This window comes from Saccopteryx leptura, chromosome 1 (genome assembly GCF_036850995.1).
Source record: "Saccopteryx leptura isolate mSacLep1 chromosome 1, mSacLep1_pri_phased_curated, whole genome shotgun sequence".
Taxonomy (NCBI): Eukaryota; Metazoa; Chordata; class Mammalia; order Chiroptera; family Emballonuridae; genus Saccopteryx; species Saccopteryx leptura.
In genome coordinates, this window is record NC_089503.1 from 98312218 (window position 1) to 98327983 (window position 15766).

A 15766-nucleotide genomic window follows, 5' to 3' on the forward strand; every position below is an offset into this window, starting at 1 on the left:
GCTTCAGAAAAATACAAAAAACAACAACAAAAAATAAATGAATGAAGTCAGGACACACAAGAATCAACCAGTGAGGACTGGCCAAATAACTTGGTTGGCTTGAAGCCCGAGGTCACTGTATTGGGCAAGGGGTCATTGGCTCAACTGAAGCCCCCAGTCAAGGCACATATGAAAAATAATAAAAAATGAACTAAGGTGTCATAACTATGAGTTCATACTTCTCATCTCTGTCTGTCCCTCTCTCTCTAAAAAAATAAAATAAAATAAAGCATCCATATGCTAATCATTCTACAAAAAACTAGACATATACATTTGTGTCATTAATAGTCTTCCTAATAGCCATAAAATAAAAATGTTATAATTCCTAATGTACAGAGAAGGAAATTAAGGTTCAGAGAAGTTCAGAGTATTTCTCAAACTGAGATTCAAACTCAGGTCAGCTGATCCAGTGTTAGCTACTCTTAGCTACTACAAATGTAGCATACTCGGCCTCTTCTAAATACTTTCTAAACCACAATGTCCAAGTTGCCTCCTTCAATTAAACAACTCCATAGGATCAATTTCTGACAGGCAATGTAACCCAAATTACACCCAGACATCAGCAACATAAACTTCAGCTGACAACTTGAAAGAGGGAAAAAAATGTTTCAATAAAGGTTGTTTTGTCCTGCTTATCATTTGACACTGAATCCTTCAAGACACCAGTCTACCTTCCCATTATGAAGGCAGAACACTTAAGCCCAAGGCATCCCTGTCAGAATCTGCCTTCTGCCTAAATACTTTCTCCAAAAAAGAGCCAGAGGCCAGCCAGACTGGCGCATAAGCTGTTCCAGGCCTCAATCCAAGATGCTCTCAGAGCTCAGGCATTAGACCTTTTTGCAGAGGTTCTTCAGTAAACTGAACTCTACTAGATGCCACAGCCCCCCCCCCCCCCGCCCCATTACTGAATAAAGTCAAATCGACATGACCTTCAAGGAGCCCTGTAAGGGAAGTGGAGCTCTAGGAATGCAAAGGGAGAGAAGTACATTCAGCCCAGTTAAGTATCATCAGCAAGTCTCCAGAGTAAATTTTTTAACCCTGAAATCATTATTTTATTCATAGACTCTGGGAGCAAGGACCCAAGCACAGGTTGGCTGCTCTTGGATAGAGAATAAAGCAGCTATTGTCCACACTCAGAGGTTGTTGAGGTGACCTCCCCACTGGTCTTGAATAATCTACACTGCTCAAAAAATCAACAGGAGGAATGATGGACTGGCCAAAGAGAAGTTGGAAAACAAAATCCCCATTAGTACTGAAGGCTATGGCATTGGATCAGAGTGGCGTCCTGGACACATCTGCCTGATTCCTGTGCAACAGCCTTCCTTCTGTCCTGTGGTCCTACTGCAGTGCCTCCTCTGTCACATCCCTGCCACAAGCTGCTTAAGTGCCCCTCCTGGAGTGCATGAGCAGGTCCCGCTGCAGCCCAGACTCCAGGCTTCCAGTCAGCCTGGCCGTGGGAGGGTCAGTCAGCAGAGTCAATTTGTTGAAAACACCTCGGCCAAAGTAGTCAGCAATCACAGAGAAGCTGTCATTGGAGCACTTGAGCTGCAGGGAAAGAGGAGAGAAATAGGAATCAGAACTGAAGTGCTTGTTTCCTCAAATGGGGAGAACAGAAAACCTCTACAGTACATCCGTGATTCTCAGTGAATAGGTGCTCATCTACCCCACTCTTTCCCACCTGGTGCTGGAACTGATCATGGAGATCTCGTTTCTGTTCTTGGGCCCGGATCATATCCATGACCTTCCGGTTTTCAGGGAGGCAGGTGGGGCAGTCGGCATCACTTTCTGAGTAACTCTCAAAGCAGTGTTGGTGGAAAGAGTGTCCACAGAGAAAGTGGACTGAGGGCAATTCCAAGGCACTATTACAGATGCTGCACTTGGTCTTCTGAAAAATCTTTGGACTATAGGGAAAGGAGACCAAAAAGAAGTGGCAAACAGTGAGGGCAAGGCCAATAGCCAAGTGGAGAAAGAAGGCAGCTGGAGTCAATAGGGAGAGAGATCCAAGATCCTGCTCTGACCACCTAAAAGGTCAGAAGAGGACAACCATGCTGGGCCTGCAGTGAGTCTCAGTATGGCCCCATAAAGTCCAACTAACCCAAGGTGATACTTTTCTCTTTCAGTTTTCACAACTGCCAAAGTTGTCTCTCTGGTCGTTACTCGGATGTGCCCCTTTCAGAGGGTCATATCCTGTACACTTTATAAATGATCTCACAGCCTGACCAGGTGGTGGTGCAGTGGACAGAGCATCAGACTGGGATGTGGAGGACCCAGGTTTGAAAACCCGAGGTCGCCAGCTTGAGGGTAGGCTCATCCGGCTTGACCATGCGCTCACCAGTGAGCAAGGGGTCAGGGTCACTAGTGAATGTGGGATCACTCACTCTGCTGTAGCCCCCCTGGTCAAGGCACATACGAAAAAGCAATCACTGAACAACTGAGCTGCAACGAAGAATTGATGCTTCTCATCTCCCTCCCTTCCTGTCTGTCTGTCTCTATCAGTCCCTTTCTCTGTCTCTGTCACAAAAAAAAAAATAAAAAATAAAAAAATAGGGGCTCAGTATATATATGTGGAATTGTTCTCTAATAAGTGTTTTACAATGTTAAGGGCAGATCAAACTTAAGAGTAGGTATTAATGTCTACTATACATACACATAAACGACCTACTTTTTTCTATTTTCTAAAACAGCTTTTACTTCTGGGCATTCAGAAGCAGTCTTCCATCCAACTTCTAACTAGGGCCGGCCCTGCTTAGCTTCCCAGATAAGACTGGATCGGGCTCTATCATGTTGGGATGGCTTTTTTCAGATCAGCTATTACTTCTGAATGACTTCTAACCACACAACTTCGATGTGTGTTTAGAAAATGTAAAATATAAGCATATACAGAAAAAAAAGTACCTGTACTTAGTTAATATCCTCCAAAATTCAGTAAATAGTGATCTATGTAATTAATACACCCTTCTTTAGAATTCCTCCATTAAAACAGATCTTCAAGCACAAAATGCTCAAACACACTTTATGTAATCTTTTGTCTTTGTAAAGTATTTAATGACGTCCTGTAAAGAATAAGGGTCTTCCCTGGACCTCGCCATACATCCAGTACCTCGCCTTGAGCTCCTTGATCTCCTGGCGGATACGGGTGGTCTCCTCTCGGTACTGCCGCACGCGGAGTTCATCATGTGCAATCTGCTGGCTCTGTTTCTGCAGCTTTTGGACCAGGTAGTCCCGTATGACAGACAGGGTGGCTGTGGAGTTGTGGGCCAGGGTCTGTACCACTAAGATTGGGGTCCAGGAGGAAACAAAACAATGAACCAAGCAGTACCCCCTGGACAGTGTTGAAAGCCTCCTGTCCCAGAGCCCCTTTCCTTTTTTAAAATGTTTATTTTTATTGATTATAGAGAAAGGGAGAGACAGACAAAAAGGAACCTAGATTTGCTCCTGTACTTTCCCCGACCAGGGATCAAACTGACAACCTCTGTGCTTTGGAGCAATGCTCTGACCAACCGAGCTAACTGGGCCAGGGCAGAGCCTGATTTTCAGCAGCTGGCACCTACCCACACACCCTGTCTTCCCAAGTACCTAGAAGGGGTGGCATGAGGTTCTTGTTCTCAATGTGCTTTAGCACAGCAGCCACATACTCTTTGCAGTCCTCCTCTTTGCGGGCAAAGTAGCTGAGAGCCTGTTCCCACAGTGAGGGCTCCTGTTCCCCATGGCGCTCGCACACAGCGATCACCTGCCGGTACTGCTCATGCTGCATGTAGTAGTGCATAATCTGCTGATACCTAATGTAGAGGAAGGCACACCTCAGTGGTTGTCCCTGGAAAATTACTGGATCCTTCCCCCTTCCCTGAAATTTCCCACACTCTTACAGCTTCCCCTGCTCATAGAGGTAAAGGACCCCATCCTGAAAGTCGTGCATCTGGCAGAGTACCAGGGCCTTGTCAAAGACGTCACAAAAGCGGCCACTCTTCAGGAGGGAGATAGCCTCTGCATGAAGCTTCTCTTTAACCTAGGGAAGGAGGAGAGTAGAGCTGCTGGACATAAGGGGAAAAAATAACAAGGCCTCTGGGGACAAGGAAAGTCAACTATCTTTTTCCCTCAGTCCAATTTCCTTTTCATTGAGGACCATTTAGCCACTAACAGCAAGGTGTTACTGGTCTACAGAAGGCAGCAAAAAGCAACCACAAAAGATGGGAGAACTGTCTTTTCTCCAGCACCTCCTGCAGCTCCTGCCACGCCTCACCTGTGGATCCTTTTCATGGGCCCAGTTCTGTAGTCGTAGCTCAAGAAGTGTGTCGTATATGCCCTGTGGTGAGTCGGGCTGTACTGCACTCATGTGCTCTAGGAAAGCTTTCAACTCTTGTGGATTGTTGGCAAAGATAGGGATGAACTCCTCTGAGTTGGCCTAAGATGGCAAGGGAGGAGAGAGTGGGCTGAGCGAATGAGCTTGGTACCCATGAAATCCATAAGGTGATCCCTGTTAACAGCTATTCTCCCAAAGGCCTCACCCTGCAGCCTGGAGCCTCCCTGTCACCTCGGCCTTCAAGGCTGGGCCGGTAGTCAGTACAAAGTCCCTTTAGCAACTGGGTCATCTGCTCTGGTATATGGTGCATGAGGATCTTGCCATAGCGTTTCATGTTGCTCTCTGCCTGCTCAAAAGGCAGCTTGCCAATGTACCTAAGGGCTTCCTGATAATTCTGTGGAGAAAGAAAGGGCAGAGTAAGTGCATGCTCCTGTGTTACCCACCAGGAAGCACTGTCATCATTTCAGGATGTCCTAGAAAAAGAACAGAACCCTAAGTCAAGGGTCTCTCCTACCTTGATGTCCTCTAGCTGGATCTTCAAGTACCATTCATGATGTGCATGGTTCTCAGCCAAATTAAGGGCATGGGAGTAGTAGCCAGCTTGCCGGAGGACCTTGATGGCTGTCTCTACATCAAAGTGAACTTCACTCTCACTCTTTGTCTGCCAAGGAACATTAGAGAAACTCATTCATAGAGGTATGGTTAAGAGAAGGGAGAGAGAAACATGCATCTGATTCTAAGACCAGATTCTTAAAAGACTATGTTTTTTTTTTGTTTGTTTTTTAAGCAAGAGGGTGTGGTGGAGAGAGAAGGAGACAAACATACCAATAGGAAGGGAAAGAGATGAGAAGCATCAACTTATACCTGAGGCACTTTAGTTGTTCATTGATTGCTTCTCACGTGTGCCTTGACCAGGGTGCTCCAGACAAGCCAGTAAGCCCTTGCTCAAGCCAGTAACCTTTGGGCTCAAGCCAGCAACCATGGGATCATGTGGATGATCCCACATTGAAGCCAGAGACCTTGTGCTCAAGTTGGTGAACCTGAGCTCAAGCTAAACGAGCCCACAGTCAAGTGAGCGATCTCGGGGTTTCAAACCTGGGACTTCAGCATCCCAGGTTTGATGCTCCATCCACTGCACCATCACCAGTCAAGGTAAAGTCCATGCCTTTAAAATATTATGTTAACCTGGCCTCCCCTGTGGTGGTGTAAGGGATAAAGTGTTGGCCTGGAATGCTGAAGTTGGTTCAAATTCAGGTTTGACCAGTAAAGGGACACAGGAGAAGCACCTACTATGAGCTGACACTTCTTGCTCCACTCCCCCCCCCCTCCTCTCTCTAAAATCAACATATAGGCCTGACCTGTGGTGGTGCAGTGGATAAAGCGTTGACCTGGAATGCTGAGGTCGCTGGTTCAAAACCCTGGGCTTGCCTGGTCAAGGCACATATGGGAGTTGATGCTTCCTGCTCCTCCCCCAGTTTTCTCTATCTCTTTCCTCTCTCCCCTCTCTCTCTAATAAAAATGAATAAAATCGCCTGACCAGGTGGTGGCGCAATGGATAGAGCGTCGGACTGGGATGCGGAAGGACCGAGGTTCGAGACCCCGAGGTCGCCAGCTTGAGCGTGGGCTCATCTGGCTTGAGCAAAGAGCTCACCAGCTTGGACCCAAGGTCGCTGGCTCCAGCAGGGGGTTACTCGGTCTGCTGAAGGCCCACGGTCAAGGCACATGTGAGAAAGCAATCAATGAACAACTAAGAAGTCGCAACGCGCAACGAGAAACTGATGATTGATGCTTCTCATCTCTCTCCGTTTCTGTCTGTCTGTCCCTGTCTATCTCTGCCTCTGTAAAAAAAAAAAAAAAAGAACAAAATCTAAAAAGTAAATAAATAAAAATTTTTTAAATCAATATATAAAATCTTAAATATATATACATATGTATATATATATGTATATGTGTGTGTGTGTGTGTGTGTATATATATATATATATATGTTATTCTGCCTCTTAGAAATTTCTATGAGCCAAAGTCTTCCTCTGCCCCTACTACATAGAGGGACTCCTCTGGGGACAAAAGGCTACTACTTCCCTGGGCTTAGATATCATAGGAAGTTTTGGCATCATAAAAGGGGAGACGGAGAGAACTAGCAGGAAAGGCTATTCCTCCTCCCAATTTGTAGACCAGAGGGTCCTGATTTTTAAATAAAGTCAGTTCTTTCCTCTCCCTGGATCCTGCTTAAGGGCATGCCCTGGTGGAGCTACCTTATGCTCAGTGGGGGCCTCAAGAAATACCACACCACCACCACCACCACGACCACCACCACCCTGCACCTTGATGAACTCTTCCAGCTTCACGCTGTCCTTAAGTTTGGTATAGCAATTGAGCAGCAGGGTGGTATGGTCAGCATTGGCCAGGGACTGCCGGTGCAGGGTCTGCAGGTAGGCAGTCAGGTTGTGAATACGTTGGGCATCCAGAAACTTGCGGATCACATATGATGGCTCCAATTTTCCAATGGTCCTAGGGAGACACATGCATCAAGAAGCATCTGGATCAGCATACTTTTCAAACTTTCACATGCATAGGAATCACTTGCAGATCTTTTAAAAATACAAATTCTGTTTCAGCAAGTCTGGAGTGAGGCCTGAGAGTTTGCATTTCTAACAAGGTCCTAGATGATACTGATGCTAATAGACTGTGAACCACATGAGTAGCAAGCCTCCAGAGCACTGGTTCTTTTTTTTTTTTTTTTAGGGACTATAGTTTTTAAATTATTTTATTTATTTAAGTCATTAATATTACTTTTATTTTTAAGTGAGAGAGACAGACTCCTGCAAGCCCCCCCCCCCCACCAAGATTCACCCAGCAACCTTGGTTTGGGGCCAATGCTTGAATCAACTAAGCTACCCTCAGTGCCTGGGGTCAACGCTCAAACCAGATGAGTCACTGACTACAAGAGGGGAAGAGATAAGTGGGGGGTGGGAGGGTGACATAAGCAAATGGTAACTTTTCATGCATGCCCTGACTGGGGATTGAACCTGGGATGTCCACTTGCCAGGCTGATGATCTATCTACTGAGCAAATCGGCTAGGGCCTATTTTATTTAATACTTATTTATGACAAAGAGAGAGACAAAAAGGGAGTGAGACAGTGAGAAGCATCACCTCATAGTTGCTTTCACTTTAGTTGTGCATTGATTACTTTGCATATGTACCCTGACTCTGGATCAGTCAGTGTCCTCTTGTTCAAACCAGTGACCTTTGAGCTCAAGCTGGCAAGCCTTGTGATCATGTGGATGATTCCCCAACTCAAGTCAGTGATGACAAGACCACACTCAGAGCCAGCAACCACAGGGCTTCAAACCAGTGACCTCAGCCCTCACTGTTCCCGGTTGACGCTTCACCTACTGCGCCACCATCAGTCAGGCTAGAACACAGGTTTGTTTGTTTGTTTTTTTGTTTTAATTTTTTTATTATTTTTTTTATAGAGACAGAGAGTGAGTCAGAGAGAGGGATAGACAGGGACAGACAGACAGGAATGGAGAGAGATGAGAAGCATCAATCATTAGTTTTTCATTGCGCGTTGCAACACCTTAGTTGTTCATTGATTGCTTTCTCTTATGTGCCTTGACCACGGGCCTTCAGCAGACCGAGTAACCCCTTGCTGGAGCCAGCGACCTTGGGCTCAAGCTGGTGGAATGTTTGCTCAAACCAGATGAGCCCGTGCTCAAGTTGGCGACCTCGGAGTCTCGAACCTGGGTCCTCTGCATCCCAGTCTGACGCTCTATCCACTGAGCCACCGCCCAGTCAGGCTGGTTTGTTTTTTTTAAAAGATTATTTTTCCTGGCTGGTTGGCTCAGCGGTAGGTAGAGTGTCGGCCTGGCGTGTGGGGGACCCGGGTTCGATTCCCGGCCAGGGCACATAGGAGAAGCGCCCATTTGCTTCTCCACTCCCACCCCCTCCTTCCTCTCTGTCTCTCTCTTCCCCTCCCGCAGCCAAGGCTCCATTAGAGCAAGGATGGCCCGAGCGCTGGGGATGGCTCCTTGGCCTCTGCCCCAGGCGCTAGAGTGGCTCTGGTCACGGCAGAGTGACGCCCCGAAGGGGCGGAGCATCGCCCCCTGGTGGGCAGAGCGTTGCCCCTGGTGGGTGTGCCGGGATCCGGGTGGATCCCAGTCAGCCACATGCGGGAGTCTGTCTGACTGTCTCTCCCCGTTTCCAGCTTCAGAAAAATACAAAAAAAAAATTAAAAAAAAATTATTTTTAAGATTTCTTATTTATTGATTTAGAGAGAGGAGAGAGAAAGAGAAAGGACTGGGGAAGGGAATGGGAAGCATTAACTTGCTTCTCGTATGTGCCTTGATGGGGCAAGCCCAGGGTCTTGCACCCACAACCTCAGTATTCCAGGCTGACGCTCCAGCCACTGCGCCACCACAGATCAGGCTAGAACACTGGTTCTTAAAGTTGGCTAAAAACAGGAATTCTAAAGAGGTTGGGAAAGAAGCTAGAAAGGTTCCTAAAACCCTTTACTAGGGCAGAAAATGTCCATAATTAACACCAATAAAAGGAAGCGTGGAAGAATTGAGTCAAAATGCATATTTACAAAGGCCAAACTGAGGTTTAAAATAGCAGGTATTCATCAGCTAAATTGCATATGAGTCATGTAATATTTGACCCTAAACATTTTCTTTCCAGTAAGGTATATAGTCTTCTCACTCAAGGCATCAGAGTTAAAATTATTTTCTTTTCTTTTTAAGAGCAAGAGAACAGAGACAGAGAGAGATACAGACAGGACAGACAGGCAGGAAGGGAGAGAGATGAGAAGCATCAAATCTTCGTTGTGGCACCTTAGTTGTTCATTGATTGCTTTCTCATATGTACCTTGACGGAGAGAAGGGGGCTCCAGCAGAGCAAGTGACCCCTTGCTCAAGCCAGCAACCTTGGGCTCAAGCCAGCAACCTTGGGCTTCAAGCCAGCGACCATAGGGTCATGTCTATGATCCCACACTCAAGCCAGCGACCCTGCACTCAAGCTGGTGAGCCGCGCTCAAGCCCGATAAGCCCGCACTCAAGCCAGCGACCTCAGGGCTCGAACCTGGGTCCTCCACATCCCAGTCCAATGCTCTATCCATTGCGCCACCGCCTGGCCAGGCAAGATTTTTTTTCTTAATTGATTTTAGAGAGATGAGAGAAAGGCAGGAAGGTGGGGGCAGGGAGGAAGGAGCAGGAAGCATCAACTCATAATTGCTTCTCGTATGTGCCTTGACCAGAAAAGCCTAGGGTCTTGAACCAGCAACCGCAGCATTCCAGATCAATGCTTTATCCACTGTACCACCACAGGTAAGGTGGCATCCAAGATTCTACAGAAAAAAAGGGAAGTTCCTGGCCCTGGCAGGTTAGTTCAGTTGGTTAAGAGCATTGTCCTGAAACAGGTTGTGGGTTAAATTTCCAGCCAAGGCACACATGGGAAGCAGCCTATGAATGCATGACTGAGTGGAACAACAGATGAATGCTTCCCTTCCCCCTCCTCTCTGTCTCTCTAAAAAAAAAAATTAAGCCCTATCTGGATAGCTCAGTTGGAGCATTGCCTGGAGTGTGGAGGGTGTCAGTTTGATTCCCTAGTCAGGGCACACACAGGAATACCTTGATGTTTCTGTCTTCCTCTTCCTACCTCTAGAAAAGAACGGGAAGGAAAGGGGAAGGGAAAAGGAAGGGGGAAGGGAAAGGGGAGGAGAAGGGGAAACAGAAAGGGAAAGTGAAGGGGAAAGGGAAGGGGAAAGGGAAGTAGAAGGTTAGGTTCCAGGTGGAATCTACCCCTGTCCCCCAAGCACAGGTTTTTAGACTATCTGGCTGCCTGTCTCTACATTCAGAGCTACATCTTGAAGTGCTTCCAAACTGACCGAATATACTGCTGGACAGCCCCATCATGGTTGCCCTTGCTGTAGAGATGGTCCCCATACTGCATAAAGATCTGGGCCAATCCATCACTGTCCAGGTGTTGACTCTTGGCCAGGTTAATCGCCATCTCAAATAGGTTCTTCTTAAACAGCATCTGGAAGGAAAGACTGGTTGGAAAATTGGTAGATGCAGTACTGAGGAGATACCTTCCCAGAATGAACCCACAACACACGTGCCAAACAGTCCTGAAGTTCCAATCTGCCTAGAACTAGACAAGGTGAGACCTCTCTGATACTCCCATGACCAGAATTACCTCACCTCCCAAGGTTCTCTGAAGACAGAGTGGACCCTGAAAGTGGGCTCAGGATCTCAGCCATTACTTCCCTCTTAAGCCTCATCTCAGGCCATTTACCTTGTAACTCTACCCTAAGGGTGCTGAGTAAGTCTGTGACTCAAAGGGAACGATACACTCTGGCCAAGGTGACTTGGGAAGCCTGTTCCTACAGCTATATCTGGGTGCTTATGGCCAGCTATGGGAATCTAGTGGCCTTGCCTCCAGTTTGGTCTGTGTGTCCTTCTCCTGCAGTGCGTGGACCCGCCCATCCCGCGTCAGCACGTACAAGGAACCCCACTCAGCAAGCACATCCACTACATCCTCAAAGACAGCACTGTAGGCTATGAACTTGTTGCACAGGTCATAGATGTTGAGGATCTGCTTGTCGGAGCTCTGTGAATCCCTGCTGGTAAACTCTGACCTGTGTGGGAAAGAAAAAGCACTGGATATTTGTACCCCTTCTGCCTCAGCCTACGCTTTATTTCCTTTACAATGAGAACCCTGGAGCTACTCATTCCACCCAGATCAAATTGCCTCTTGGCCCCTCTAGCAGTTCATCCCATAACATGCAGCATTATGCTGGCAGTTGCAGGAAGAGAACATACAGATCTGATATTACCCCGTGAGACCCTATAACTAACACAGGCAACAGACTTAACAACTAAGTATATTCAAATACCTATTTGTTTAACAAAGAATTAGTGCATGGTACATGTAAAACATTGTGCTTATTTAGTACTGAATCTAAACAAGCTAACATCTGAAAGGGATCACTTCCATCATGCAGAAGACCCTGTCATCCCTTTCAGGTGGATCAGAGAAAAAATACTGATCTTACACTTCCCAATTTCTCTATTACTCATCCCCTGTTCCTCTACCCCACTTTATAATATTTTAAGATTTTATTTTTTTGTGTGTAACCAGGCAGTGGCACAGTGGATAGAGCATCGGACTGGAACGCAGAGAACCCAAGTTCAAAACCCCAAGGTCGCCAGCTTGAGCGTGGGCTCATCTGGTTGGAGCAAAGCCCACCAGCTTGGACCCAAGGTCGCTGGCTCGAGCAAGGGGTCACTTGGTCTGCTGGAGACCCCCAGTCAAGGCACATGAGAAATCAATGAGAAACTAAGGTGCCGCAATGAAGAATTGATGTTTCTCATCTCTCTCCCTTCCTGTCTGTCTGTCCCTATCTGTCCCTCTCTCTGTCTCTGTCACCGAAAAAAAGATTTTATTTTTATTGATTTTAGAGGGGGGGCACAGAGAGAGAGAGAAAAGTGGGGGTCAGGGAATCAGGGAAAGGGAAGCATCAATTCCTTGTAGTTGCTTCCCATATGCGCCTTGACCAGGCAAGCCCAGGGCTTCAAACCAGCAACCTCAGCATTCCAGGTGGACACTTTATCCACTGAGCCATTACAGGTTGTCAGGCTTTCCCACTTTATTTTTGACTAAAGAGTACAAAAAAACAGTATCAGGTCCAAAATTCCCTGGAGTGTACTAGTGCGCCAGAGACAGTGTTCTACTGCAACAAATGTCTGCGGCAAAACACATTCTTCAGTAAAAACATGATATGAGTCTAGGTGTAGACACAAGCTGCATAAAACAAAAGAAGGAAATTGATAGGAGCCAGGCATTAGGGTTTTAAAATCAGGTTAATTCTAGGGAACTTGCCCTTTCCCCTTGAGTCCTTACTTGGGAGAAACCTTCTGTTCACGGGAAACAATGACAAGGTAGCCTCTAAACCAGTGAGCAATGAGTTTATGGCCTTCAAAGGCAAAGCAGGGCCCACGTTCATCAGGCTGGTACAAGTAGACACACTCATCCCCGGCCACTATGAACTGCAGGTCCTGAGAAGGGTCGCTTAGGGCTGAGCAGTGCAGGCCGCAACCATGGGTATCCAACTCCACACGAGGGTAGTCCTTTCCAGAAACTATATAGGACTGTGAGAAGTAAGAAAGGGGTTATCAGGCTCCCTCTGAGAAGGTGGCATCTAAACCTTCTCAAAGGTATTCCCACCTCCATACTAACTCTCTCTTATTAACTCTTAACACCCTAAGACTTTCCCTGACTGCTTGTGTTCTCCATTAACCATCATTCATCTACTAAATAAGAAGAGACTGCATTTCCTTCCTCTGTATGTACAAACATTGCCTACCACAGGTATTCTGCTAGTAAGAAAAATGCAATAATCTCTTATCATTTTATCAAAAGACTGTTTCTTTGGGTAGGCTGTTATAAATTAGAAGCAGAAACAGGAAAAGTAAAGCAACTTGTCCAACGTCACTTAACAAGACAGGAAAAACATGCAAGTCTTTTACTACAAGCCCAGAGTTATTTTTCCTAATTCTAACTCTTCTCAGTCTCTTCAGTGAAGAAATAAAATATTAAGCTGAGCAAATAATTCAAGGCTATATAATGGAAAATGTAAGAATCCTAATTCTTTTGTCAGTTCCTTATGCTAGCTCCCTAAACAAAGGAGAAAGAAGCCTTTCTTGCTTGCTCCTAACAGTGGAGGTTCTGGTCATACCTGAACGTTCTCTGTTGTCACAACAAATAAGTGAGTGGTCTTTCCCGCTTGGCGAAAGGCCAGTCCAGTAACGGGATAGTTGCCCTTGTGCAAAATCTGGGTCTTGCTATGCCGGTCCCGAGTGATGTCTCCTTTGTTCAGTGTAACACTGCCATCTGTGAAACCTGTAAAAGAGCAGGAAATAGCACTTCATTGAAACTGAAAGGACAGGAAGCACAGAGAGGGAGAAAGACCATTTGAAGTACTCATTAGAAGTGACAAAGTTGCCTTGGCTGGATAGCTTAGAACATCATCCCAGAGCAGAGGTTGCCGGTTCGATCCCAGTCAGGGAACACACAGGAACAGACTGATGTTCATATCTCTCTCTCTCTCTCTCTCTCTCTCTCTCTCTCAAATCAATAAAATAAATTTTAAAAAAAGAAAAAGAAGTACTGACAAGGCCCTGGCAGGGAAGCTCAGTTGGTTGGAGTGTATCCCAGTGCGACAGGAATCAACCAATGAATGCATGAATAGGTGAAACAATAAATTTATATTTCTCTCCCTCTCTTCCTTCCTCTTTCTCTACTAAAAAAATAAAATAAAATAAAGAAAACAGTGACAAGATAGATCTTCATCATACCCAACTTCTCCAATGGTTATTATGAATACAAGTCCTAACTCCTTTTCAAAACTAAATCCTTTCCCATTCCAAACTTCAATATCTCAGAACAAAATAGTCTCATGAAAGCAATAAAGATGAGCTGCAGTAACAACTCTGAAGAAAATCTACAAAGAATCCTGGAGCTTTAGCTTTGCCTTCTTTCTGCTTACCAATGGCCATAAAGTTGAGATTTTCATGTACAGTCAAACAAGACACAACAGTTGGCTCTGTTCCTGGGATGGCAGGGAAGATTCGAGTACAGAGTGGATTTCCACCATCTCTCTTTTCCAGGTTCCAGACTTTTACCTGTGGGCAGATGTCAGATGGGTGAATGCTAGTCATCTTCCAGCAAACCACCATTCCCAGTCTTGTGCTTTCCTGTTACCTTTCTTGAACTTACCAGGGGGTTGATGCCCTGTTCATCTTCACCAACAGATGCCAAAATGTTGTGCTGCTTCAGTTGGTACAGGTGTGTCACCCGTAGTTTGTAGGCTTGGAAGCCTGTAAGCTGTAGGGACCGGGGCAAGAACCAGATCTGGCCTTCCATATGTGCAGAGTAGTCAAGAAGCCTCCTTTCCAAGGAGAGATACTTACATTTACCAGAACCCAGATAACAACTAACACACATAATAGCTCCTTAAATTTTTCACAGATTTTCCCACATATTAACTCCTGGTTAAAAAGAAGGCCAGAGCTTAGAGGCAGCAACATGAACAAAGCAGCAAACTCTTGGTCTCATTTATCAAGTCACTCACAGTATTCGGAAGGGGAGATAATGACATCTTACACGTTAATCTTTTAAAACCAACTTACATCCTTTCTTTTGATTGGTCTTAAAATAATCCTACTGCATAGCCTGACCAGGCAGTGGCGCAGTGGATAGAGTGGACTGAGATGCGGAGGACCCAGACTTCCCAAGGGTTGCCGGCTTGAGCACGGGCTTACCAGCTTGAGTCAGGGGTTGCTGGCTTGAGCATGGATTGTAGACATGACCCCATGGTTGTTGGCTTGAAGCCCAAGGTTGCTGGATTGAGCAGGGGGTCACTTGCTCTGCTGGAGCCCCCGGGTCAAGGCACAAATAAAAAAGCATTCACTGAACAACCAAGGAGCTGCAACAAAGAATTGATGCTTCTCATTTCTCTCCCTTCTTGTCTGTCCCTATCTGTCACTCTCTCTAACTCTGTCAAATTAAATAAATAAATAAATAAATAACCCTACTGCAATTTGGTACTTCATACCCCTTTTATAGATAAGGAAATTGAGGCCCTCAGAGAGGAAATGATTTGCCCAGGATTACTCAGTTGGCAACAAGCTAGAGAATGGACTTTTTTCTCCCTTCAGACCACAAAAGGAACACTAGCCGCCCATCTAAAGTGGCACAACAGACTCCATCCCAGCTACATTTCTTCAGAGATCTGGGAGGAAAGAGACAGCTCCAGAGAAGGATATCTCCAAAGACTAGGCTCCCTCGGCCTGAGTCGCAGACAGTGATGCCAGGAGGCAGGCAAAGGAACTTGGAAGCAGCGGGTCCACAGGTCGGCGCAGCCCCGGAAGCAGGCCCATCATTACCCAACGGTTCCTTAACCAACTCTTTGTCGAAGAAAACGAAACGCCGCCACTGCAAGTAGGCCGCCATCTTGGCCGAAGGCCCACAGCCTCTAAGTCAAAGATCACGTGAGAGGAGCCCGGGATCACGTGACCCCACGGCTTCCGGGAGCCTGAACGCACTTGCGCTTTGGCGTTTAGTGATTACTTCCTGCTGCTGGGGGAGTGGGCGGGGCCGCGGGAAGCAGGGTTTCCTACCTGCCGCTTCCAGTGCAGTTTGCTGATTTGCAGTCTCGAACTGGCCTGGTTGAAATGCTTTCAAGAACTGGACCTTTTACCTCTTTAAGCATGTTTCGTCCCTTATTAAATGTGCGGACATTGAGGAATCAAGATGAGGATTGTCAGGCGCTTTGTGAATTGTAACCTGCTGTACCTAAGTGAATTATGTTCCAACCTCACTGCTCTTTTGAGGCATAAACGAACCAGTATGTTTGAAAGTGGTT

At 46.3% G+C, this 15766-nt stretch overlaps 1 protein-coding gene across 1 annotated transcript; it reads right to left on the reverse strand.

The window, feature by feature from the left end:
- Positions 1–1063: 1063 nt before the first annotated feature.
- VPS11 (VPS11 core subunit of CORVET and HOPS complexes) lies at positions 1064–15395 on the reverse strand. The gene is made up of 16 exons (XM_066371901.1): positions 15164–15395; positions 14119–14263; positions 13889–14024; positions 13079–13242; positions 12244–12491; positions 10777–10978; positions 10226–10377; positions 6664–6850; positions 4854–5000; positions 4545–4733; positions 4280–4441; positions 3906–4045; positions 3616–3818; positions 3140–3311; positions 1718–1940; positions 1064–1584 (listed from the first exon to the last, which is right to left on the reverse strand). The coding sequence occupies exons 1-16, from the start codon at positions 15352–15354 to the stop codon at positions 1420–1422; spliced, it is 2826 nt and encodes a 941-aa protein (XP_066227998.1). The 5' UTR covers positions 15355–15395; the 3' UTR covers positions 1064–1419.
- Between the last annotated feature and the right edge of the window lie 371 nt (positions 15396–15766).

Excerpts from the sequence above, each read along its gene's own strand:
- VPS11 (XM_066371901.1), bottom strand. The coding sequence starts at position 15,354 with ATGGCGGCCTACTTGCAGTGGCGGCGTTTCGTTTTCTTCGACAAAGAG. Across the intron at positions 14,264-15,163 it reads AGCCTAGTCTTTGGAGATAT|GGAAGGCCAGATCTGGTTCT; the intron begins CCTTCTCTGGAG and ends CTCTGCACATAT. Across the intron at positions 13,243-13,888 it reads TCTCAACTTTATGGCCATTG|GTTTCACAGATGGCAGTGTT; the intron begins GTAAGCAGAAAG and ends GCTCTTTTACAG.